The sequence below is a fragment of the Mesoplodon bidens genome, assembly GCF_964165515.1.
Source record: "Mesoplodon bidens genome assembly, contig: HAP1_SCAFFOLD_412, whole genome shotgun sequence".
In the NCBI taxonomy this organism is placed as follows: Eukaryota; Metazoa; Chordata; class Mammalia; order Artiodactyla; family Ziphiidae; genus Mesoplodon; species Mesoplodon bidens.
This window is the reverse complement of record NW_027672600.1, coordinates 21,877-46,738: the sequence shown is the minus strand read 5'-3', so window position 1 is coordinate 46,738 and position 24,862 is coordinate 21,877. Positions and strand designations below refer to the sequence as shown.

The 24,862-nt window shown below is 40.1% G+C and overlaps 1 protein-coding gene across 1 annotated transcript in view; it reads right to left on the bottom strand.

Moving 5' to 3' along the window:
- The window catches only part of LOC308609932 (protein WWC3-like), a gene marked incomplete at both ends in the record, with an annotated part of 51,179 nt that overhangs the window by 8,599 nt on the left and 17,718 nt on the right, over positions 1 to 24,862 (bottom strand). Inside the window, 7 exon segments of the mRNA XM_081259208.1 lie at positions 2,608 to 2,676; positions 14,718 to 14,972; positions 15,114 to 15,186; positions 15,395 to 15,506; positions 15,923 to 16,071; positions 16,972 to 17,016; positions 22,273 to 22,451. Coding sequence (XP_081115334.1) covers positions 2,608 to 2,676; positions 14,718 to 14,972; positions 15,114 to 15,186; positions 15,395 to 15,506; positions 15,923 to 16,071; positions 16,972 to 17,016; positions 22,273 to 22,451 — 882 coding nt within the window.

The window sequence follows — 24,862 nt, the reverse complement described above, 5'->3', positions numbered from 1 at the left end:
AAACAAGAGTCCTGAGTGGACCCTACATAATTTGGCCCCTTCACTAACTCTGCTCTCAGCTGTGACAACTGCTTCTGCTCATCGCCCCAGACCATGCTCCTTGCTATTCTCTCACCATATTAGGCCTTCCTCCTCAGTGCCTCAGTGCCACAGTGCCTCATGCTCTTCCCCAGCTCCTGCTCTTCCTTCCTTAAGGTCTCTACTCAAAATTCACCTTCTCAGAGATGCCTTAAAATGACCACCATTCCTAAAAATCTACACCCTTATGATATTATTTGTTCGTTAGCCTCTCTGTTAAAATGCTTTCTTAAACAGGGTGATTTTGCAAAAATGGTGAACTAGGAAGCTCTAAGTCCTTGTTTCTTCATGGAAACATCAAAAAACACTCAACTATACCTCAAAACAAAACAAAACAATACACTGCTGAAATAGACTGACAGGAGCTCTGCAAACAATCGCAGTCTTTAGTAAGCAAATGAATGAAGAAAAATGATAAAATATTCAAAATGAAAAAATATTCAGGTGGTAGGAAATTTTACAGCATTTTTTTTTAATAGCCCTTGACCATGGTCTTTTAGCTTAGAGGAGACAGCAGCCTAGTTCCCAATTCCCTCCCTTAAACTAGAAAAAGTAGGGTAGACCTTACTTGTAACATTTTAACATGTTAGGGAGCTAAAGGATTGGACTAGTTTTGCCTCACTTGAATCTCAGGTGCAGGAGAAGCAGCATGGCCCATCTTAGTCATAGAAAAGGAGCAGAAGCAGCAGGCGGTACTCCTGAAAGCTGCTGCTGGACTGACCTACTGGTATAAACATACAATAGACCACAAAAAGCCCTAGAATAAGCTGGGTACACACAATCTGGGAAACTGAGCATTCAAAAATTGAGCTATTTTTATAGGGGAATTGAGAAAGCAGAAAGCAGGGTCAGTCAACACACGCTGAAGGAAAGACTCAACACACACTGAAGGAAAAAACTGGGGAGGTCATAAGCTTTCGCTTCAAGGTGATGTCGAGGCTCACAGTCTGCAAAATCTGGGAAAAGTGCCTGTTTTTTCAAATGCACAATTTTCAACAACAACAACAAAAAAAAATCACAAGGCATAGAAAGAAACATGGAAAGATGGCCCATTCAAAGGAAGCAAATAAATCAACAGAAATCATCGCAAAGCAAGCACAGACAACAAATCTACAATGTCAAATAATTGTATTAGATATGTCCAAAGAGCAAAAGGAAAAAAAACATGGACAAAAAAATAAGGAAATCAGGAAACAATATAAGAATATAGTAATAATGATGATAATGAGTAAAAGATATAAATTACTTTTTTTTTTTCCGGTATGTGGGCCTCTCACTGTTGTGGCCTCTCCCGTTGCGGAGCACAGGCTCCGGACGCACAGGCCCAGTGGCCATGGATCATGGGCCCAGCCGCTCCGCGGCATGTGGGATCTTCCCAGACCGGGGCACGAACCCGTTTCCCCTGCATCGGCAGGCGGACTCTCAACCACTGCGCCACCAGGGAAGCCCATAAATTACTTTTTAAAAAAGCAAAGCTGGAGGTGAAAAAAATAAGTGAAGAAATTCACTGAAGAGGTAAAATGACATATTTAACTAGATGTAAAAACAAGAGGCAAACTGGAAGACAGGACAATTGAAAATAAGGAATCCAACAAACAAAGAAAAAAGATTGAAGGAAAGTGAACACAGCCCATAGGATCTATAGGACACTGTGTCAGTGGACCACTGTGGGATCCTTATAAGGAGAAAAGATAGAGTAGTAGAAAGATTTGTTTGAAGATATAGGAAGACTTTCCACATTTGACAAAATAGACATATAAATACAAAAAGCTTAACAACTACAAGTAGGATAAACTCAGGGTGACCCACAACAAGACACATTATTATCAAACTGAACAAAGATAATGATGTAAAACTGAAAGCAGCAAGAGAGAAATTCCTGGACACATTTAAGGAAACCACAGTAAGATGATAAGCAGAAGCGTGGAGGATATAGGCAATTAGAAAAGTTGTCTGGGGCCTCCCTGGTGGCGCAGTGGTTGAGAGTCCGCCTGCCGATGCAGGGGATACGGGTTCGTGCCCCGGTCTGGGAGGATCCCATATGCCGCGGAGCGGCTGGGCCCGTGAGCCATGGCCGCTGGGCCTGCGCGTCCGGAGCCTGTGCTCCACAACGGGAGAGGCCACAACAGTGAGAGGCCCGCATACCGCAAAAAAAAAAAAAAAAAAAAAAAAAAAAAGAAAAGTTGTCTGAGGACGTTTCTTTCCTAGGACTGTGCTTGCTTTGATTCCTGTTACCAGTATATACAGCTGCCTTTAAACATCTTAATATAACTAAAGTCTCACCCTGGTTCTTTTCTGGACCATATTTTCTGTTATATTCATCTGCCTATAACCTCTTATTCCTGGCTGACAGCAGGACTGCAGACCCCCTGCAGCTCTAACATACTGTGGCACCAGCCCTGATATATGTGGCCTCAAAGCTGATATCCAAACTATACCATTAGTGGTGTGAGTCTGGCAAGACAAGAACCAGCCCTTAGGGTAGTCCCCAGATAAGCCAGAACACTGTAAGCAGGTTCCACTCATTACCTTTGCCTGAGAGAAGAAACGAGAATTGGCATTTTCTTCCCAAACACGCTGTGCTACATTGGAAAGGGTCTGGGATAAAGGTGAGCAAAATGGCATGAAATTTCCTTCTGTTTTGAATGCAGCTTTTCTTGATTAGACATGTACTTGGTTCTTAACTCATTTCTAAAGTTCTTATAAACTACTTTGATCTGTATATTATATACTTGATGTTTCCATGGGGGAAGAGAGCCTAGAGTTTCCTCGTCTGCCATCTTGTTGATTTCTCACTCTGAGGATTATTATCAGTGGCTCTGGTACACGACTGAAGTGAAGTTGGTAGCAATTCAAATTAGGTTGTTAAAACTTTAGGATCTTATATGTAATCCCCATGATAACCATACACACACAAAAAAAACCTATTAGATATACATAAAGGGAAATGAGAAGGGGTACAAAACATGTCAAACAACCAAAAAATCAACTAAATGTAAAAGAAAGGGGAAATGATGGGCAAAAATACCTGTAAGATACAGAGAAAACAAGTAACAAAACAGCAACAGAAAGCATCCTTGTAAGAAATTACTTTAAATGTAAAGAGACTAAACTCCCCAAAGACATGCACTGACAGAATGGATAACACAAAAACCAACAACATATTGTTCAGGAGACCCATTTTTGATCTAAAGACACAGATAGCTTGAAAGTAAAAGAAAAAATATTCTGTGGAAATAGTAACCAGAAGAGAGAAGGGAGACTATACAAGCCAAAAACCATCACAAAATACAAAGATTGATATATATGTAAATTTAATATTGACATATTGATGCAAAGTCTATTGATAAAAATGTCAATTCCTCAGAAAAATTTAACAATTATAAATACATTTGAACCAAACATAAGAGCTCTATAATATGTGAAGTAAACATTGATATGAGGTTTGCTATGGATTTTCAATACATGGACTTTAATATGATGAGGGATTTTATTTCTACTTAAGTACTTGAGTGTTTTGGCCATGATGGTGGTCAAATCATTTTTTCTTCGTGTGTTACTTTGCCACAGCTGCACTTAAAAAGTACCACAGTGTCTGCTGTTACATTTTTGGGTAGATTGCCTATTTCCTCTTCATTTATTTGGTCTTGTAGGTTCTTACCCTGCTCCTTCATCTGTGACATATTTTTTTGCCATCTTTTTTTTTAATGAGTGGGATTGTGTTCCTGTCTTACTGGTTGTTTGGCCTGAGGCTTCCAACACTGGAGTTTGTAGGCTATTGGGTAGAGCTGTCTTGGTGCTGAGATGAGGAACTCCATGAGACCTCACTCTGATGAATATTCCCTGGGGTCTGAGGTTCTCTGTTGGCGGGAATGTAAATTGATACAACCACTATGGAGAACAATATGTAAGTTCCTTAAAAAACTAAAAATAGAACAACATACGACCCAACAATCCCACTACTGGGCATATACTGTGAGAAAACCGTAATTCAAAAAGCGTCATGTACCACAATGTTCACTGAAGCTCTGTTTACAATAGCCAGGACACGGAAACAACCTAAGTGTCCATTGACAGATGAAAGGATAAAGACAGGTATGGCACATATATACAGTGGAATATTACTCAGCCATAAAAAGAAATGAAACTGAGTTACTTGTAGTGAGGTGGATGGACCTAGAGTCTGTCATACAAAGTAAAGTAAGTCAGAAAGAGGAAAACAAATACCGTATGCTAACACATATATATGGAATCTAAAAAAAAAAAGGCTCTGAAGAACCTAGGGGCAGGACAGGAATAAAGACACAGACGTAGAGAATGGACTTGAGGACACGGGGAGGGGAAAGGGTAAGCTGGAACAAAGTGAGAGAGAGGCATGGACTTATATACACTACCAAATGTAAAACGGATAGCTAGTGGGAAGCAGCCGCATAGCACAGGGAGATCAGCTCGGTGCTTTGTGACCACCTAGAGGGGTGGGATAGGGAGGGTGGGAGGGAGACGCAAGAGGGAGGGGATATGGGTATATATGGATACATATAGCTGATTCACTTTGTTATACAGCAGAAGCTAACACAACAATGTAAAGCAATTATACTCCAATAAAGATCTATTTAAAAAATACCACAGACTAGGGAGATTAAACAACAGAAAAGTATTTTTTCACAATTATGGAAGCTCAAGTCCTAGGTCAGGAGGGTTGTCAGCAGGGTTGATTTCTAGTTTATTTAGGTCTGGTTTAATCATTATTTCCTTCCTTCTGCTAGTTCTCATTTATTTGCTCCTCTTTTCTAGTTTTTTAAGTTGTAAGGTTTTGGTTTGTTGATTTGAGATATTTCTTCCTTTTTAAGGTAAGAGCTTATAGCCATTAATTTCTCTCTTAGTACATAGGAGGAAAACTTGCCACAACGTGGCAATGATGTTCTAGATATGACACCAAAAGCACAGGCCACAGAAGTAAAAAGGGAACAATCAACAGACCTCAAAGACAGCCCACTGAATGGGAGAAAGTATACCCAAACCATGTATCCAGTAAAGAATTAATATCCAAAGTATCTGAAGAACTCCTACAAGTCAAAAACAAACAAATCTGATTTTAAAACTGGCAAAGAACTTAAAGAAGATATACAAATAGCCATTAAGCTACATGAAAATATGATCACACTATGAATCCACAATGAATACTACTTTACATCCATTAGGATAATTATTGTGAAAGAAACAGAAAACAACAAGTTTTGGCAAAGACTGGGAGAAAATGGAACTTCAAGTGCACTGCTCACAGGAATGCAAAATTGTGCAGCTACTGCAGAAGAAAATATGATGGATTCTTTAAAAATTTACTGTTGAATTACCATATGATGAACCATTTCTATCTCTACGTATATACCCAAAATAAATGAAAGCAGGGACTGAAACAGGTATTTGTATAACAATTTTCTAGCAACATTATTCATGATAGCCAAAAGATGGATGCCACTCAAGTGTATATCGACAGATGAATGTATAAACAAAATGTGCTACATATGTACAGAGGAATATTGTTCAGCCTTAAAAAGAAAGGAAATTCTGATGCTACCAGCATGGATGAACGCTGAAGACATATGCTAAGTGAAATAATTCAGACACAAAAGGATAAATATTGTATGACTGCATTTATATGAGGTAGCCAAACTAGGCAATCTCATAGAAACGGAAAGTGCAACAGTGTTTACTAAGACCTGGTTTGGGAAGAACTGGGAGTTACTATTCAATGGGTACAGAGTTTCAGTTTGAGATGATGGAAAAGTTCTGGGGCTTCCCTGGTGGCGCAGTGGTTGAGAGTCCGCCTGCCGATGCAGGGGACACGGGTTCGTGCCCCGGTCCGGGAAGATCCCACATGCCGCAGAGCGGCTAGGCCCGTGAGCCATGGCCGCTGAGCCTGCGCGTCCGGAGCCTGTGCTCCTCAACGGGAGAGGCCACAACAGTGAGAGGCCCGCATACCGAAAAAAAAAAAAAAAGAAAAGTTCTGGAAATGTAATGGCAATGATTGTACAACATTATGAACGCACTTATTTAATGCCACTAAGTTATACACCTGAAAGGGTTAAATAGGTAAATTTTATGTTATATATTTGCCACAATAAAAAACTTAATAAAGCTTTAAAAGCTCAAAAGAATCCGTATTATACTTTACTGATTTTTTTGGTCTATTGCATGCATGCTCTTGAAAGCAGGGCTGTTTCTTTTCTGTGCTGTTGCATGTGCAATCAGTGGTACATAACAGGTGTTCAATAAATACTTGAGGAAAGAATAAATATGGAGAGTAGGTACTGGTATCTATAAAAATTAAAGAAATCTATATATTGTCCCTGCTATCAATAAATGTATGATCCATTGAGCAGATCAGTTACACACATTAAATACCTAAAGAATTCCGAAGAAACATGAAAACAATATGCAACAGCGTAGTATTGACTGTGATATGTAAATACTCATGGAATTCAGGATGAATTACTATGGGAAAATCATCATGAAGAAAATCTGAGTAATGTGTGACATAAAAGGAAAAAGAGTGCAGTCTGAAATGGCATAGAGTGGGCAAAAAGCAAATGTATAAATTCAGGAGAAAAGTTTAAAGTGGCACCAAAAAGACTAGGGGGTTAGGGGAAGCCATAAAAAGGCTATTAGATCTATTTAGCTAATAGCAGGTCTGAAAGTTAGGATAAAATACCTAGGTTTGCACTGATGAGTCAGAAAAAAGATACAGCATCCTAAGCAAAGTGATGACCTAAGGAAAAGATGTTTAAGGGAATCAATCTGAGGCTGAAATGAAAAATAAACTAATGTGGGTGGAACATAAAGGCAACTTATGCATAATGATCCATTAAAGATATACTGAAGCCTATGGATCCTCTCCCCAAGAAAAAAATACATGTACTTTGGCATATGATTATCAGGTTGAGGACCTCAGACCGAGGCTAAAGAATTGGCTGTGAACACAGAATGGCATGATTAAATCTTGGAGTTTACAATAAAGTAATGTAAAAAAACCTTAAAATCAGACACTTTTACTAAGGATCCATTCACATAAATCAAATAGGACTAAAACTGACCGATATTTTGATTTTTAGATCTATAAACTGTTTTCTCTCTAGGGACATGGTATCCTAGGACTGCTTCAGGATTTTTAGCAAAGACTAAAATTCACAACTTCATGTTTTCTTTTAAAACCATAAAACTAGCATCAAAATAAATGACAGTGTTGGATTATGATACAAAGGAGAGGAAAACAAAGCTGTGATTCCAAACTTGTAACAAAAAATTTACTTTTAAAAATTAAGGGGGACGATCTCCCCCCAAGACACTTATTAACTACAAGGGAAAACTATTAATTTTATTGTGGAGAAACGTTGACAGACATCATTTTAACAACATGAATAAAGCTGACTTCTTTAGCAGTATAGCAAATTCACAACGTGTGTCTCCTGATAGTATACATATAACTCAATGTCACTTCTAGATATTTCTGCCAAAAACACAAACCTGAATCTAATGAGGAAGAATCAGACAAAGCCACATGGAGGGACATCCTACAAAATAATGGGCCTGAATTTGGCAAACATGTTAAGGTCATAAAAGACAAAAACGCTCCAGAATAATGAGGATAAAGGGACTTGAGAGATAAAAGCAAAGCATAAACCTTTACTGGAACCTTGATAAACATTTTTTTCTTTTTCTTTAAACCATATTTGTGTTTCAATTGGTTAAATTTAAATATGTCTATAGATTTGATAATAGTACTAATTAGTTAATTTTCTGGTTTTGATTACTCATATGGTAATGAGGCAGAATCATTGTTTTTAGGAAAATACACTGAAGAATTTTACTAGAAAAGGGTATGATATCTATAATGTATTCTCAAACAAATCAGAAAAGAAATTATATCATGTTAAGTAAATGGAACACTTGATTGTTAACTGGATCCCAAATAAACAACAAAAGAAACAAACCAAAATGCAACTAAATAGTAAACAAAGAGGACTTCAAAGGAAATACCTAACTTTTCAAAAATACTTATGAAGCTGTGGACTAAGGATGCCACCTGCCATATCAGTGAACAACAGCCATCAGCCACTACAGCTGCCCCCAATGCTGAGCCCTGAGAGAGAGCTCAAGATAAAAACAGGAAGCCCACCATCAAGACCTCAGCCACTACAGCCGCCCCCAGTGGTGCACCCAGAGGGGACTCAGGATGGGAAAGAACATGATTCTGACCCTAGATAGCTAAGGTGCACATCAAAGGAGTGCTTTCAGCGAGCCCAGACTCTTGTATCTTCCCATATGTACAAAAGTGCTAAATTCATTCATTTGAGATGTCCGGTTTTCTATAATTAACTTGCAGGAGTGGTGGAGGCAAGTCCTTGTACTGTGCAACCATCCCTATACAGAAACCCACTCATTTCAATGAAAGCTTGCTCTGCTGGGAACATGAATAAGTTCTGAGCATTGTGGTGGCTTTACACTACCAGAGGGAAAACCCAAGACATGTAAAAGGAGCTAAAACGACTTTCGGGCAAAATCCCGGAGGAGTTAGACTCACAAGCAGCACACTGGCCCACCCCACAATTTCACTAGAAAATTTTATCCCCAATAAATTCAACTTTAAAATGGGAAACAGACACCCTCAAACAGAGAAACATGGAGTGTCAGAAAGCCAGCCTCCACACTAACACCCTAGCCAGATTCATGTACAATATGTTTGGAGCTCACACTTGCAAGGACCAACAGAATTAGGGAAATTACACTAAAAGATCTCAACCTTAAATGGCCAAATTGGGTCTGTTTTGACCTTTGAAAACTGGGGGGGGCGTGCATATGCAGGTAGAAAAAGATCAAACAGAAATGGAATGCTTGTTTCAATTGCTATTTAGAAGCTTCTAAAAGGGGAAATGATAAAGTAACGTCTTCGCAAAAAATCAACAAAAGGTTGCTCAAAATGATACTAGAATTTTTAAAAGCCACTAGCGTTGACCTTGTCTCTCACTCTGTTCCTTCTTTATATCCTCCTTTATCCGAACTGCCTAACCCAGACGCACTCTCTCTCTCTTCCACCAGCCCATTCTCCTGCTGCTTCCCCTTCCCCAGGAAAGGAAGACATAAGATCAGAAGTATTCATAGCTCCCTTGAAGGAGAAACCTATTACAGGAAGAGGTGAACTGTACTCTGCGCTTACGTACACATCCTGGACCCGAGCAGAACTTAGTTTTAGCTAAGGACTTTCTCGAATCTAGTCAAGATCCATTGGGATTTGCTAAGGAATTTGAGCTAATCGTCCAAACCTATGAGCCCACGTTTTCAGATTTATATCAATTAATACAGCTATTAGTTTCTAAAAGTCAAACAAAGGAATAAGTAGAGAAAGCAGGATGGAGAGACCCCTTAACAAATTTTGATTTATACAGCCCACAGGCTCAAGGTGAATGCAAGGAGTTAGCTCATAAATTACTCAGAATTATCACAGAGCTTTTTCCAAAAACTGCTGACTGGTCAAAGATTCAGCAATGTAAACAAACACGAGATGAATCAATCCTGGATTACTATGAGAGGTTCAAGGAAACTTTTAAACAATATTCCAGCATGACACCTGAATCATTCTTTAACCACCAAGATGATTCTTTGCTTAACTCCATCTTTTTAGAAGGTCTGGATGAGGAATCGGCTACTCTAAACGACATGATTTAGGCATGTTAATCATTTAGACATGATTTGTCTGTATCACATACAAATGCCCTTGTCATGTTGGCTGACCAACTTTTCAAAAGTATTAAAAAGAAAAAGGTGCCTCTATAAAAATTATGAACATTCAGTTGCAACAATTAAATAATCAATGTCAGTCTGAAGTTAACCCAACCCTATTCAATCCGCGACTGGTAAATTCTGAAATTTGCTTTTACTGAAAACAACCGGGTCATTACTGGGGAAACTGCAAGAAAAGAAAAGAGGGACCTAGAAGGGAAACCAGATATAGACTGTAATTTCAAGTTAAACAAGAGGAAGCCTGATCTGAGGGAACACGGGGAGTCTTTCCCCTTCTCCTCTCGAACACCCTGGAAGAAATAGAAATTATTATATGAGGAGAAAATAATTAAAGCAGTAATAGATACAGGGGCTACCTTTTACATTTTGAACCCTATCAAAATTAAAGGCTCTCTCTCTCTAATACCTCGGTACAGACGGTAGGCGTTTCTAATGCAAATATTAAGACCCTTAAATCATTACCTTTAGAATTATAATTAGGAGAACTTAAACGAAGGCACTCCTTTTTCCTAGTAGAAAATACCCCTATGCACCTGATCGGTATAGATTTATTAGAAACTTATGATGCTCGTATTTCTTTTACTGTTAAGGGAGAAATGGTTTTAGCCCTAAAAGATTGCTCAGATTTCTTCATCATATAAAGTTTGTGACTGAGAGTGATGCTGAACAAGAAAAACTGCCAGGCTTAGTACCTGAAGAATTGGGGTCACTTGATCCTATTGACATAGGGAAAATATATTCTGCAGCAGCCATTAAAATTACCACAGACCAAAATAAACCCCTGTCCAATATTAGTCAATACCTATCAAGGCGGGAAGCCACAGAAGAAACAGAACTTTTGATATCAGCTTGATTAAGAAAGGGCTTATTGTGCCTTACACTAGTCATTGTGACACTCCCATTCTGCCAGTTAAAAATCTAATGGCAAGAGTTGGAGTTTTGTACAAGATCTGAGATCTATCAGTGCTACTATCTTCCTTGCTATTCTGCAGTGCCAAATACCCATACCTTACTGTCCTATATCCCTAAAAGAGTGACTTCTTTACTGTGAAAGATTTCTGCAGTGCATTCTTTAGTATCCCTGTACATCCTGACGCCCAGTATCTTTTTGCCTTTGCTTGGAATGAACTATAATATACATGGACTATGATGCCACAGGGCTACACTGAAAGCCCCACTTACTTTCCCCAGATATTAAAAGTGTACTTACAGGGAAGACCTTCAAGACGGCGGAGGAGTAAGACGTGGAGATCAACTTCCTCCCCAGAGATACATCAAAAATACATCTACCTGTGGAACAGCTCCTACAGAACACCTACTGAACGCTGGCAGAAGACCTCAGACTTCCCAAACGGCAAGAAACACCCCACATACCTGGGTAGGGAAAAAGAAAAAAGAAAAAACAGCGACAAAAGGATAGGGGTGGGACCTGAAACTCGGTGAGAGAGCTGTGAAGGAGGAAAAGATTCCATCCACACCCTAGGAAGCCCCTTCACTGGCGGAGATGCAGGTGGGCAGTGGGGTGAAGCTTCGGAGCCATGAAGGAGAGTGCAGTAATAGGGGTGCAGAGGGCAAAGCAGAGAGATTCCCGCACAGAGGATCGGTGCCGAGCAGCACTCACCAGCCCGAGAGGCTTGTCTGCTCACCCACGGGGGCCAGTGAGGGCTGGGAGCTGAGGCTCTGGCTTCGGAGGGCAGGTCCCAGGGAGAGGGCAGGGGTTGGCTGCGTGAACACAGCCTGCAGGGGGCTAGTGTGCCACAGCTAGCCGGGAGGGAATCTGGGAAAAAGTCTGGACCTGCATAAGAGGCAAGTGACCATTGTTTTGGGGTGTGCGAGGAGAGGGGATTCAGAGCACCGGCTAAACGAGCTCCAGAGACGGGCACGAGGCTCGGCTAATAGCGCAGACCCCAGGGACGGGCATGAGACGCTAAGGCTGCTGCGGCCGCCACCAAGAAGCCTGTGTACGAGCACAGGTCACTATCCACACCCCCCCTTCCGGGAGCCTGTGCAGCCCGCCACTGGCAGGGTCCCGTGATCCAGGGACAACTTCCCCGGGAGAATGCATGGCGCGCCTCAGGCTGCTGCAACGTCACGCCGGCCTCTGCCGCCGTAGGATCAGCCCGCATCCGTACCCCTCCCTCCCCGCACTGGCCTGAGGGAGCCAGAGCCCCCGAATCAGCTGCTCCTTTAACCCCGTCCTGTCTGAGCAAAGAACAGACACCAGAGGGCGACCTACGTGCAGATGCAGGGCCAAAGCCGAACCCCAGGAGCTGTGCAAACAAAGAAGAGAAAGGGAAATCTCTCCCGCAGCCTCAGGAGCAGAGGATTAAATCTCCAGTCAACTTGATGTACCTGCATCTGTGGAATAACTGAATAGACAATGAATCATCCCAAATTGAGGCGGTGGACTTGGAGAGCAACTGTAGACTTGGGGTGTGCTTTCTGCACCTAATTTCTTTCTGGTTTTATGTTCATCTTAGTTTAGTACTTAGAGTTTATTATAATTGGTAGATTTATTTATTTGGTTGCTCTCTTCCTTTTTTTATATATAGATATATATTTTTTTCCTTTTTCTCTTTTTGTGAGTGTGTACGTGTATGCTTCTTGGTGTGATTTTCTCTGTATAGCTTTACTTTTATCATTTGTCCTAGGGTTCTGTCTGTCTTTTAGTATCAGTTTTAGCACTTGCTATCATTGGTGGATGTGTTTTTTTGGTTTGGTTATGCTTTTCTTTCTTTCTTTTTTTATTTTTCTCTTTTTAATTACTTTATAATTTTTTCAATTTTTAATATTTTTTTAATTTTAATAACTTTCCCTCCCTCCCTCCCTCCCTCTCTCTCTCTTTTCTTTCTTTCTTTTTTTTCTCCTGAGCTGTGTGGCTGACAGGGCCTTGGTGCTCTGGCCACGTGTAAGGCCTGTGCCTCTGAGGTGGGAGAGCTGAGTTTAGTACACTGGTCCACCAGAGACCTCCCGGCTCCATGTAATATCAAACGGTGAAAGCTCTCCCAGAGATCTCCATCTCAATGCTAAGACCCAGCTCCACTCAGTGGCCAACAAGCTACAGTGCTGGACACCCCATGCCAAACAACTAGCAAGACAGGAACACAACCCCACCCATTAGCAGAGAGGCTGCCTACAATCATACTAAGTTCACACACAACCCAAAACACACCAGCAGACGTGGACCTGCCCACCAGAAAGACAAGATCCAGCCTCATCCACCAGAACACAGGTACCAGTCCCCTATACCAGGAAGCCTACACAGCCCACTGAACCAACCGTACCCAGTGTGGGCAGATACAAAAGACAACAGGAACTATGAACCTGCAGCCTGAGAAAAGGAGACCCCAAACACAGTGAGTTAAGCAAAATGAAGACAGAGACAGAGAAACACACAGCAGATGAAGGAGCAAAGTAAAAAACCCACCAGACCAAACAAATGAAAAGGAAAGAGGCAGTCTACCTGAATAAGAATTCAGAGATGGACTTAATTGATATTTATAGGACATTCCATCCAAAAACAACAAAATACACTTTCTTCTCTAGTGCTCATGGAACATTCTCCTGGATAGATCATATCTTGGGTCACAAATCAAGCCTTGGTAAATTTAAGAAAACTGAAATCATATTAAGAATATTTTCTGACCACAATGCTACAAGACTAGATATCAATTACAGGAAAAAATATGTAGAAAATAGAAACACATGGAGGCTAAACAATACACTACTTAATAGACAGAGATCACTGAAGAAATCAAAGAGGAAATTAAAAAATACCTAGAAACAAATAACAATGAAAACACGATGATCCAAAACCTATGGGATGCAGCAAAAGCAGTTCTAAGAGGGAAGTTTATAACAATTCAATCCTACGTCAAGAAATAAGAAACACCCCAAATAAACAACCTAAGCTTACACCTAAAGCAATTAGAGAGAGAAGAACAAAAAAACCCCAAAGTTAGCAGGAGGGAGGAAATCATAAAGATCAGATCAGAAATAAATGAAAAAGAAATGAATGAGAAACAATAGCAAAGATCAAAAAAACTAAAAGCTGGTTCTTTGAGAAGATGCACAAAATTGATAAACCATTAGCCAGACTCATCAAGAATAAAAGGCAGAAGACTCCAATCAATAGAATTAGAAATGAAAAAGGAGAAGTAACAACTGACACTGCAGAAATTCAAAGGATCATGAGAAATCACTATAAGCAACTATATGCCAATAAAATGGACAAACAGGAAGAAATGGACAAATTCTTAGAAAAGCACAACCTTCTGAGACTGAACCAGGAAGAAACAGAAAATATAAACAGACCACTCACAAGCACTGAAATTGAAAGTGTGATTAAAAATCTTCCAACAGGGCTTCCCTGGTGGCGCAGTGGTTGAGAGTCCGCCTGCCGATGCAGGGGACACGGGTTCGTGCCCCGGTCCGGGAGGATCCCACGTGCCGCGGAGCGGCTGGGCCCGTGAGCCATGGCTGCTGAGCCTGCGCGTCCGGAGCCTGTGCTCCGCAACGGGAGAGACCACAACAATGAGAGGCCCACATACCGGAAAAAAAAAAAAAAAAAAATCTTCCAACAAACAAAAGCACAGAACAGATGGCTTCAGGTGGCTTCACAGGACCAGATGGCTTAACAGGCGAGTTCTACCATTTAGAGAAGAACTAACACCTATCCTTCTCAAACTCTTCCAAAATACAGCAGAGGGACAAACACTCCCAAACTCATTCTACCAGGTTACCATCATCCTGATACCAAAACCAGACAAAGATGTCACAAAGAAAGAAAACTACAGGCCAATATCACTGATGAACATATGAAAAAATCCTCCACAAAATACTAGCAAAGGGCGCGCCGGCCCAAACGAGCCGGCCGGCCGGCCTGGCTCCCCTCCCCGGCCCCGACGGGCGGGCGGGCTGCCCTGAGGAGGCGGGGAGGGGAGGGCTGGGCCGGCCGGCGGGCAGACGACGATGCCGAACTTCTGCGCGGCCCCCAACTGCACGCGGAAGAGCACGCAGTCGGACCTGGCCTTTTTCAGGTTCCCGCGGGATCCAGCCAGATGCCAGAAGTGGGTGGAGAATTGTAGGAGAGCAGACTTAGAAGATAAAACACCTGATCAACTAAATAAACATTATCGATTGTGTGCCAAACACTTTGAGACTTCTATGATCTGTAGAACTAGCCCTTATAGGACAGTTCTTCGAGATAATGCAATACCAACAATATTTGATCTTACCAGCCATTTGAATAATCCACACAGTAGACACAGAAAACGAATAAAAGAATTGAGTGAAGATGAAATCAGGACACTGAAACAGAAAAAAATTGATGAAACTTCTGAACAGGACCCAAAACATAAGGAAATAAACAACAGCAATGCTCAGAACCCCAGTGCAGAAGAAGGGGGTGAAGAGCAGGATGAAGACATTTTACCTTTAACCCTTGAAGAGAAGGAAAACAAAGAATACTTAAAATCTTTATTTGAAATTTTGATTCTTATGGGAAAACAGAACATACCTCTGGATGGACATGAAGCTGATGAAATCCCAGAAGGTCTCTTTACTCCTGATAACTTTCAAGCACTGCTGGAGTGCCGGATCAATTCTGGTGAAGAGGTTCTGAGAAAGCGCTTTGAGACAACAGCAGTTAACACATTGTTCTGTTCAAAAACACAGCAGAAACAGATGCTAGAGATCTGTGAGAGCTGCATTCGGGAAGAAACCCTCAGGGAAGTGAGAGACTCTCACTTCTTTTCCATCGTCACTGACGATGTGGTGGACATAGCAGGGGAAGAGCACCTGCCTGTGTTGGTGAGGTTTGTTGACGAAGCTCACAACCTGAGAGAGGAATTTGTGGGCTTCCTGCCTTATGAAGCTGATGCAGAAATTTTGGCTGTGAAATTTCACACTACGATAACTGAGAAGTGGGGATTAAACATGGAGTACTGTCGTGGCCAGGCTTACATTGTGTCCAGTGGATTTTCTTCCAAAATGAAAGTTGTTGCTTCTAGACTTTTAGAGAAATATCCCCAAGCTATCTACACACTCTGCTCTTCCTGTGCCTTAAATATGTGGTTGGCAAAATCAGTGCCTGTTATGGGGGTATCTGTCACGTTAGGAACAATTGAGGAAGTTTGTTCTTTTTTCCATCGATCACCACAACTGCTTTTAGAACTTGACAATGTAATTTCTGTCCTATTTCAGAACAATGAAGAAAGGGGCAAAGAACTGAAGGAAATTTGCCATTCTCAGTGGACAGGCAGGCATGATGCTTTTGAAATCTTAGTGGACCTCCTACAAGCACTTGTTTTATGTTTAGATGGTATAAATAGTGACACAAATGTTAGATGGAATAACTGTATAGCTGGCCGAGCATTTGTACTCTGTAGTGCAGTAACAGATTTTGATTTCATCGTTACCATTGTTGTTCTTAAAAATGTTCTATCTTTTACAAGAGCCTTTGGGAAAAATCTTCAGGGGCAAACTTCTGATGTCTTCTTTGCAGCCAGTAGCTTGACTGCAGTGCTGCATTCACTAAATGAAGTGATGGAAAATATCGAAGTTTATCATGAATTTTGGTTTGAGGAAGCCACAAATTTGGCAGCCAAACTTGATATTCAGATGAAACTCCCAGGGAAATTTCGCAGAGCTCAGCACAGTAACCTGGAATCTCAGCTAACCTCTGAGAGTTACTATAAAGAAACTCTAAGTGTTCCAACAGTGGAACACATTATTCAGGAACTGAAAGATATATTCTCAGAACAACACCTCAAAGCTCTTAAATGCTTATCTCTGGTACCCTCTGTCATGGGACAGCTTAAATTCAATACATCAGAGGAGCATCATGCTGACATGTACAGAAGTGATTTACCTAATCCTGACACACTCTCTGCTGAGCTGCATTGTTGGAGAATCAAGTGGAAACACAGAGGGAAAGATATAGAACTTCCATCCACTATTTATGAAGCCCTTCATCTGCCAGACATCAAGTTTTTTCCTAATGTTTATGCATTGCTGAAGGTCCTGTGTATTCTTCCTGTGATGAAGGTTGAGAATGAACGCTATGAAAATGGACGAAAGCGTCTCAAAGCATACCTGAGGAACACTTTGACAGACCAAAGGTCAAGTAACTTGGCTTTGCTTAACATAAATTTTGATATAAAACACGATTTGGATTTAATGGTGGATACATATATCAAACTCTATACAAGTAAGTCAGAGCTTCCTACAGATAATTCAGAAACCATTGAAAATACCTAAGAGACTTTTAAAATAGGCTTTCTCTTATATTTGATATTTGAAAAAATCTGTAGGAAATTTGAAAATATCTTACAGAAAAGTTGTAAGGTGTACGTAGGCCACTTAATCACTGAATATCTTGACCTGTAGGCCTCCCATTGAGTACATTAGTCATTGATAATCTGCCTGTTTAAATGGCCCGTTTGAAGTCCCATGCTTTGGAGACCTAACTGTTCTTCCAGAAGATAGCATTGAAAGTACCATGTTACACTCTGTGTGATCTCTGCTAATGGCACTTTGAAATTGTATTAAGTCATTTTAGATATAACATTTGTCACTGTGGATCCAATTGTCAGGTACTTAGTTATCAGTTCTTGGAAGAAATAAATTTTGAGGAGGTATGGGAGGAAGGAATACATTATATAAAACATTACAATGAAGCTCATGACTGACCTTTGAATAGTAGGAATTTAAGTATGCTGTTAAAAATCTGTAAGGGACCGTTAAAATGATCAGACTGTAAGAGAAACGTGTGAGCTCACCAAACAAGGATTTCAGTGTAGATTTTGCCTTTATCAAATGAAGTTGAAGGAACAAGTTAAAGTTTGAATGGAAGAGCCTGCCATTGTTGTTCCACATCTGATTGTTGCTGTTTACATTCCTTTATTGAGCCTACATCTTCATAAGCTTTTTGACAGGTATATGTTGAACACTTCTGTTTCATGGTCAAGACAGGATCAGAGACCATGGATACTGACAACTGATTTGTCTGTTTTCTTCTGTCTTTTTCCATGACTCTATCTACTGCCTCATCTTGATTTACAAGCAAAACCTAGAAAACCTACAAAAATAAGTGTTTTGTGGTTTATCTAGGAATAATATAGAAAATATTGCTCTTATTTTTGGTGAAGAAAATCAATTTTGTATAGTTTATTTCAACCTAAATAAAATGTGAATTTTGTTTAAAGTTCAGGTACATTGTTTTTGATGCGGACAAAACAGATTCTTGTGGTAAATCTTTTCAAAAATATTTATCACCTTCACAATTGAAGATAAGGTCTTTTTTTTTTTCTTTTGGTGTATGGTTTACTACTTGGGGGAATAAAAAAGCCATTTTAATTGTGAAATTATTAAATGTAAGATTTATCTAACTTTTTAAGTATTATATGCTGTATGACCCCTGATATAAATTGTTAGTGTTTGCGTAATTGTTGCTGGCTAAAATGTAAATGAATGAATATTGCAAGAAAAAAAAAAAAAATACTAGCAAAGATCATCCAACAGCCCATTAAAGGGAGCATACACCATGATCAACTGGGGTTTATCCCAACATACGCAAATCAATCAATGTGATAAGCCATATTAACAAATTGAAGGAGAAAAGCCATATGATCATCTCAACAGATACAGAAAAAGCTTTTCACAAAATTAAACACCGATTTATGATAAAAACACTCCAGAAGTAGGCATAGAGGAACTTACCTCAACATAATAAAGACCATATATGACAAACCCACAGCCAACATCGTTCTCAATGGTGAAAAAATGAAACCATTTCCTGTAAGATCAGGAACAAGACAAGGTTGTCCACTCTCACGATTATTATTCATCATACTTTGGAAGTTTTAGCCACAGCAATCAGAGAAGAAAAATAAATAAATGGAATCCAAATAGGAAAAGAAGACATTAAGCTGTCACTGTTTGCAGATGACATGATACTATACATAGAGAATCCTACAGATGTTACAAGAAAACTACTGGAGCTAATCAGTGAATATGGTAAAGTAGTACAATACACAATTAATGCACAGAAATCTCTTGCAGTCTTATACACTAATGATGCAAAATCTGAAACAGAATTTAAGGAAACACTCCCATGTACCACTGCAACAGAAAGAATAAAATACCTTGGAATAAACCTACCTAAGGAGATGAAAGACGTGTATGCAGAAAACTGTAAGACACTGATGAAAGAAATTAAAGATGATACAAACAGATGGAGAGATATACCATGTTCTTGGATTGAAAGAACCAACACTGCGAAAATGACTCTACTACCTAAAGCAAGCTACAGATTCAATGCAATCCCTGTCAAACTACCAAGGGCATTTTTCACAGAACAAGCATAAAAAATTGCACAGTTTGTATGGAACAACCAAAGACACCGAATAGCCAAAGCAATCTTGAGAAAGAAAAACGGAGCTGGAGGAATCATCAGGCTCCCTGACTTCAGACTATACTACAAAGCTACAGTAATCAAGACAGTATGGTTCTGGCACAAAAACACAAATACAGATCAATGGAACAAGATAGCCCAAAGATAAACCCACACACATATAGTCACCTTATTTTTGTTAAAAGAGGCAAGAATATACAATGGAGAAAAGACAGCCTCTTCACTAAGTGGTGTTGGGAAAACTGGACAGCTACATGTAAAAGAATGAAATTAGAACACTCCCTAACACCATACACAAAAATAAACTCAAAATGGATTAAAGACCTAAATGTAAGACCAGACACTGACAAACTCTTAGAGGAAAACATAGGCAGAACTCTCTATAACATAAATCACAGCAAGATCCTTTTTGACCCACCTCCTAGAGAACTGGAAATAAAAACAACAAACAAATGGGACCTAATGAAACTTAAAAGCTTTTGCACAGCAAAGGAAACCATAAACAAGACCAAAAGACAACCCTCAGAATGGGAGAAAATATTTGCAAATGAAGCAACTGACAAAGGATTAATCTCCAAAATTTACAAGCAGCTCCATATCAAAAAAACAAACAGCCCAATCCAAAAAATGGGTAGAAGACCTAAACAGACATTTCTCCAAAGAAGATATATGGATTGCCAACAAACACATGAAAGGATGCTCAATGTCACTAGTCATTAGAGAAATGCAAATCAAAACTACAATGAGGTATCACCTCACACTGGTCAGAATGGCCATCATCAAAAAGTCTACAAACAATAAATGCTGGAGAGGGTGTGGAGAAAAGGGAACTCTCTTGCACTGTTGGTGGGAATGTAAATTGATACACCCAATATGGAGAACAGTATGGAGATTCATTAAAAAACTAAAAATAGAACTAGCATACAACCCAGCCATCCCGCTACTGGGCATATACCCCGAGAAAACCATAATTCAAAAAGAGTCATGTACCATAATGTTCACTGCAGCTCTATTTACAATAGCCAGGACATGGAAGCAACCTAAGTGTCCATCAACAGATGAATGTATAAAGAAGATGCGGCACATATATACAATGGAATATTACTCAGCCATAAAAATATACGAAACTTGAGTTATTTGTAGTGAGGTGGATGAACCTAGAATCTGTCATGCAGAGTGAAGTAAGTCAGAAAGAGAAAAACAAATACCATATGCTAACATATATATATGGAATTAAAAAAAAACTCGTTCTGAAGAATCTAGGGGCAGGACAGGAATAAAGATGCAGATGTAGAGAATGGACTTGAGGACACAGGGAGGGCGAAGGGTAAGCTGGGACGAAGTGAGAGAGTGGTATGGACATACATACACTACCAAATGTAAAACAGATAGCTATGGGAAGCAGTCGCATAGCACAGGGAGATCAGCTCAGTGCTTTGTGACCACCTAGAGGGGTGGGATAGGGAGGGTGGGAGGGAGACGTAAGAGGGAGGAGATATGGGGATATATGTATATGTACAGCTGACTCACTTTGTTATACAGCAGAAACTAACACACCAATGTAAAGCAATTATACTCCAAAAAAGATGTTAAAAATAATAATAATGTTTTTAAAAAGTGGACTTAACATGATCCAGCTTTTCCTCATAAGTCAATTTTCATACAATATGTGGATTATTTGCTGTTGTGTTCAAACCCTTGATAGATAATCAGCAAGACACCCTGTACTTCTTTCAGAACTTAGCCTCAAAGGGACATAAAGCACCCAAAGAGTAATTACAATTTTGTGAGGCTAATGTAAAATACTTAGGATGTTTGGTATCTAAAGAAGGGGTTTCAATTGCTCTAGAAGCAATTTGGCTTTCCCTGCTCCTAAAACAAGAAGGCAAGTAAGGGGACTTCTAGGCCTTGCAGGCTACCAACGGAGCTGGATTCCAAATTTTTCTTTAGTGTCTCGACCATAAATAATTTGCCTACACAATACGAACCTGAACCTCTTGGTTGGGGAACAGACCATTGCGAAGCCTTTAGTTTCTCTAAAGGGCTTCCTGGCAAAGGCCCCAGCCTTGGGGCATCCAGACTATGATTTTCCCTTTTTTCTCTTTGTGCATAAAAACAAGGGTGACACACTAGGAATATTAACTCAACTGTAAGGCAGTCACTAATGACCAATAGGATATTACTGCCAGCAGCTAGATCCAGTAGCTAAGGGCCTTCCCCTTGCCTCCGAGCTGTCACAGCAATAGCTGTTGTTTGTCAGACAACATAGGAGACAGTCATGAGTCACCCTCTCACCGTCTTTGTTCCCCACTCCATGAAAACTCTACTAAACTCTCTTCACACACAACCTTATTCAGCGAGCCATTTAACTTGAGATTGTAATCATGAGACTGTATTCCTCTCACCAAACATAATTCTCCACAGGTGTAATGAACTTAGTCCAGTGACCTTGCTCCCAGAAGAATCAAAGAGCAGTAATGAAAAGTATGATTGCATTGTTTTAACTGACAGTATTTTATCTTAAGTATCAAATGGCAATAATGAAAAGTATGATTGCATTGTTTTAACTGACAGTTTTTTATCTTCTAGGATTGACCGTCAAGAAAGCCCAAAGGATAATCCTGACTTTATACTATGCACTCATGGTTCATATTTAAGAGGACCTCATGGAATGGACCAGGCTAGTAACGCTGTCATTTCTCCACTGTGTATCCTTGAAAATGGGCCCTTTCTAATGTCTTTTCTGCCCAACAGGCTGAACTAACAGCACGAACAAGAGCCTGCCTGTCATTTGGCAAAAGGAAAATCTGCTAACATTTACACAGACAGCCACTATACTTTTGGGGTGGCACATGATTTTGGTATGCTTTTGGAAAAAAAGAGGTGGGATTTTTAACATCCTCAGGACAGCCTACCAAAACTGGGAAACAAGTAGCAGAATTACTAGAGGCATTTCTGTTGCCATGTGCACTTGCTGTTACTAAGGCATGGGGCCATTCAAAGGCTGACACTGCAGAAGCAAAAGGAAGCTCTCTAGTCGATCATGCTCCCAAGACAGCAGCTCTGAAAAACGACACCAACCAACCAACCACTGTCTTTCCCTTTCAGCCACCCAGTAACCTTCCTGATATACTGCTGAAGTTTCAGGGAATGGTGTTTTCTGAAAATGGTTAAAGCTTTCAGAAAAAGGAAAAAGACACCTAAACACAGAATGGAGGAAGAGTCAACTAACAAAGAGCTGTGGACAGGTCCAAAGGGAAAGCCTATCTTTCTGTTTGGAGCTCAATATCCTATTTCACAATATATTTATGAGTTAACTCACTGGAACCCAGATAAGGTGGTATTACGAGGTAAACAATATTTTTCGAAGCCTATTTTACAATAGCCCAGAAGGTTTACTCAAGATGTGCAACTGTCCAAAATATAACCCAGGGAAGCATTTACACAGTTCTCAAAGAAATTTCCCATTACCTGCAGGTCTTTTTGAAATTTGGTATGTTGATTTTATACAAATGTCTCGCTCAGAAGGTTATCAATACATTCTTGTTATAATTTGAATGTTTTCACATTGGGTTAAGGCATTCCCGTGCAGAAAGGCCACAGTGCAGTAAGTAGAGAAATCAATTTTAGAAAGGGTGATACCTCTTTGAACAATCCCCTCAGAAATACATAGTGATAAAGGAACTCATTTTACTGGACAAATTATTAAGAAAATTTGCAAGATTTTTCCAACTACGCAGCACTTAATTGTGTTTATAATCCCTAGTCTTCTGGTTAGTAGAAAGAACAAATGGAACAATTAAAAAACAACTGGCTAAAATTATGGATGCTTATTCCTCACCTGGCCTAAGGCCCTTCCATTGGTTCTCAACCTCATATCCACCCCTCTTGGCAAACATCACTTCTCTCTCTTTGAGATGATCACAGGGAGAACAATGAGATTGAATGATGGACTATATTAACTTATATTATTAAAAGGAGACATATTACATCATGGCATAGGTTTAACTGCATTTTTCAAAGGATATTCTAAGCTTGTTTCTGAAGCATATCATAGTAATCTATCCTCAAGCGAAGATCAGATGCCCCATGACTTACAACCAGGAGATTACGTACATTGGAAAAGGCAGTATTTAAAAGACTACCTCCACCCTAGATGCAAGGTCCCTTATCAGGTGCTTTTAACTAACTCATGTGCAGCAAAACTGAAGGGAACTGACTCTAGGATTCATGTTTCCCACCTAAAAAGGGCTCCTGCACCAGACTGGTCTATAGACAGGGCTGATGACCTCAAACTCACCTTAAAGTGATGCTCCAATAGGAAAGAAACACCAACACCAGGATGAGAAGGTGACATCAGAAATAGACAGCTATCCCAACAGGCTGGACCTGACCCATACGGTTATTTACAACATTTTCTTCTTGGTTTCTTGGCCTTCTGCACACAAACCAAATGTTTTCCTATAATGGGCACAATTCTGTGCAAATTTGAGAAATCACTCCAAATGTTGGGACTATGGTCAATCACCTGCATCCAGTACTTCTGGGTTATCTTGCTGGGTTTCTCCACTCCAAGGGTCTAATTGGATGGCCCTCAGGAAATTTATTTTAGAAGAAAGAAATTATAGTTCTGTCAGGCCACTCCTGATATTACTAGATGGGACCCCCTCACTTGGCCCATCAAGCATACTTATTCTGACACTAGCCATAAATATGAGTTTTCCATTGAGGTCAGTCAAGCTCAGTCAGAACAATGAACTGAATTTCAATCAAAAGGTGTAACTTTTTAATTATTAGGAGGGACCCTCCCTCAGCTACGGGATGGATTTTTACGGCTGAAAATGGTCATCTAAGTTTAAAGACCTCCTTACGTTGGGAACAGTTAAATCACACTAAAAATCATCAGCCTGACGACACTAGTACATTATGAAAAATGGCAATATATCATTTCCCTTAAAGATAGTGATAGGTATGGAACAGACTGGGTCAGGCGACGAGAATACAGTGCATCGCACGTAATGGAACTCAATGGCTTTGTGGGTCCAATATACGGCCCTGGCTTCCACCAGGATGGCTAGGAAGGTGTACTTTAGGATTCCCTTGGGCTCAAGGCCACTTACGTAAAAATTTAGACATAAGTCCAGCAAATTTGCCATCAGTATGAGCCCAATGGGCCAAGAGATCTGTATCTCAAGGGTATGATTACTTAGCAGCTATTTTTGTGCCTTCAGTAGGTCTGGAAGATATAGTTTCCCACATCGAAGGCTTAACAGAATTCAGTCAAAAGACCTTAAATGATAGCAACCATGCTATTAGCCTACTGAATTCTGAAGTCTCTATGATGAGAAAAGTGGTGTTATAAATTCCTTAACTTGAGGTGCCTGGTTTCCTTTGATTAACTATAATCTCTCAATGTTCCAACTACATGGTTTTTGTTGCAAAACCCCTATATATCCTGGCTCCTCCCTTACCTCTTTGGAGCAGTCTCTCAGAGGTACCTGAGAGGGTGTCTCCCAGGCTATAGTCCTCAGAAAGTCTGCCAAATAAAACAGAATTCTCAGCTTTTAGAGT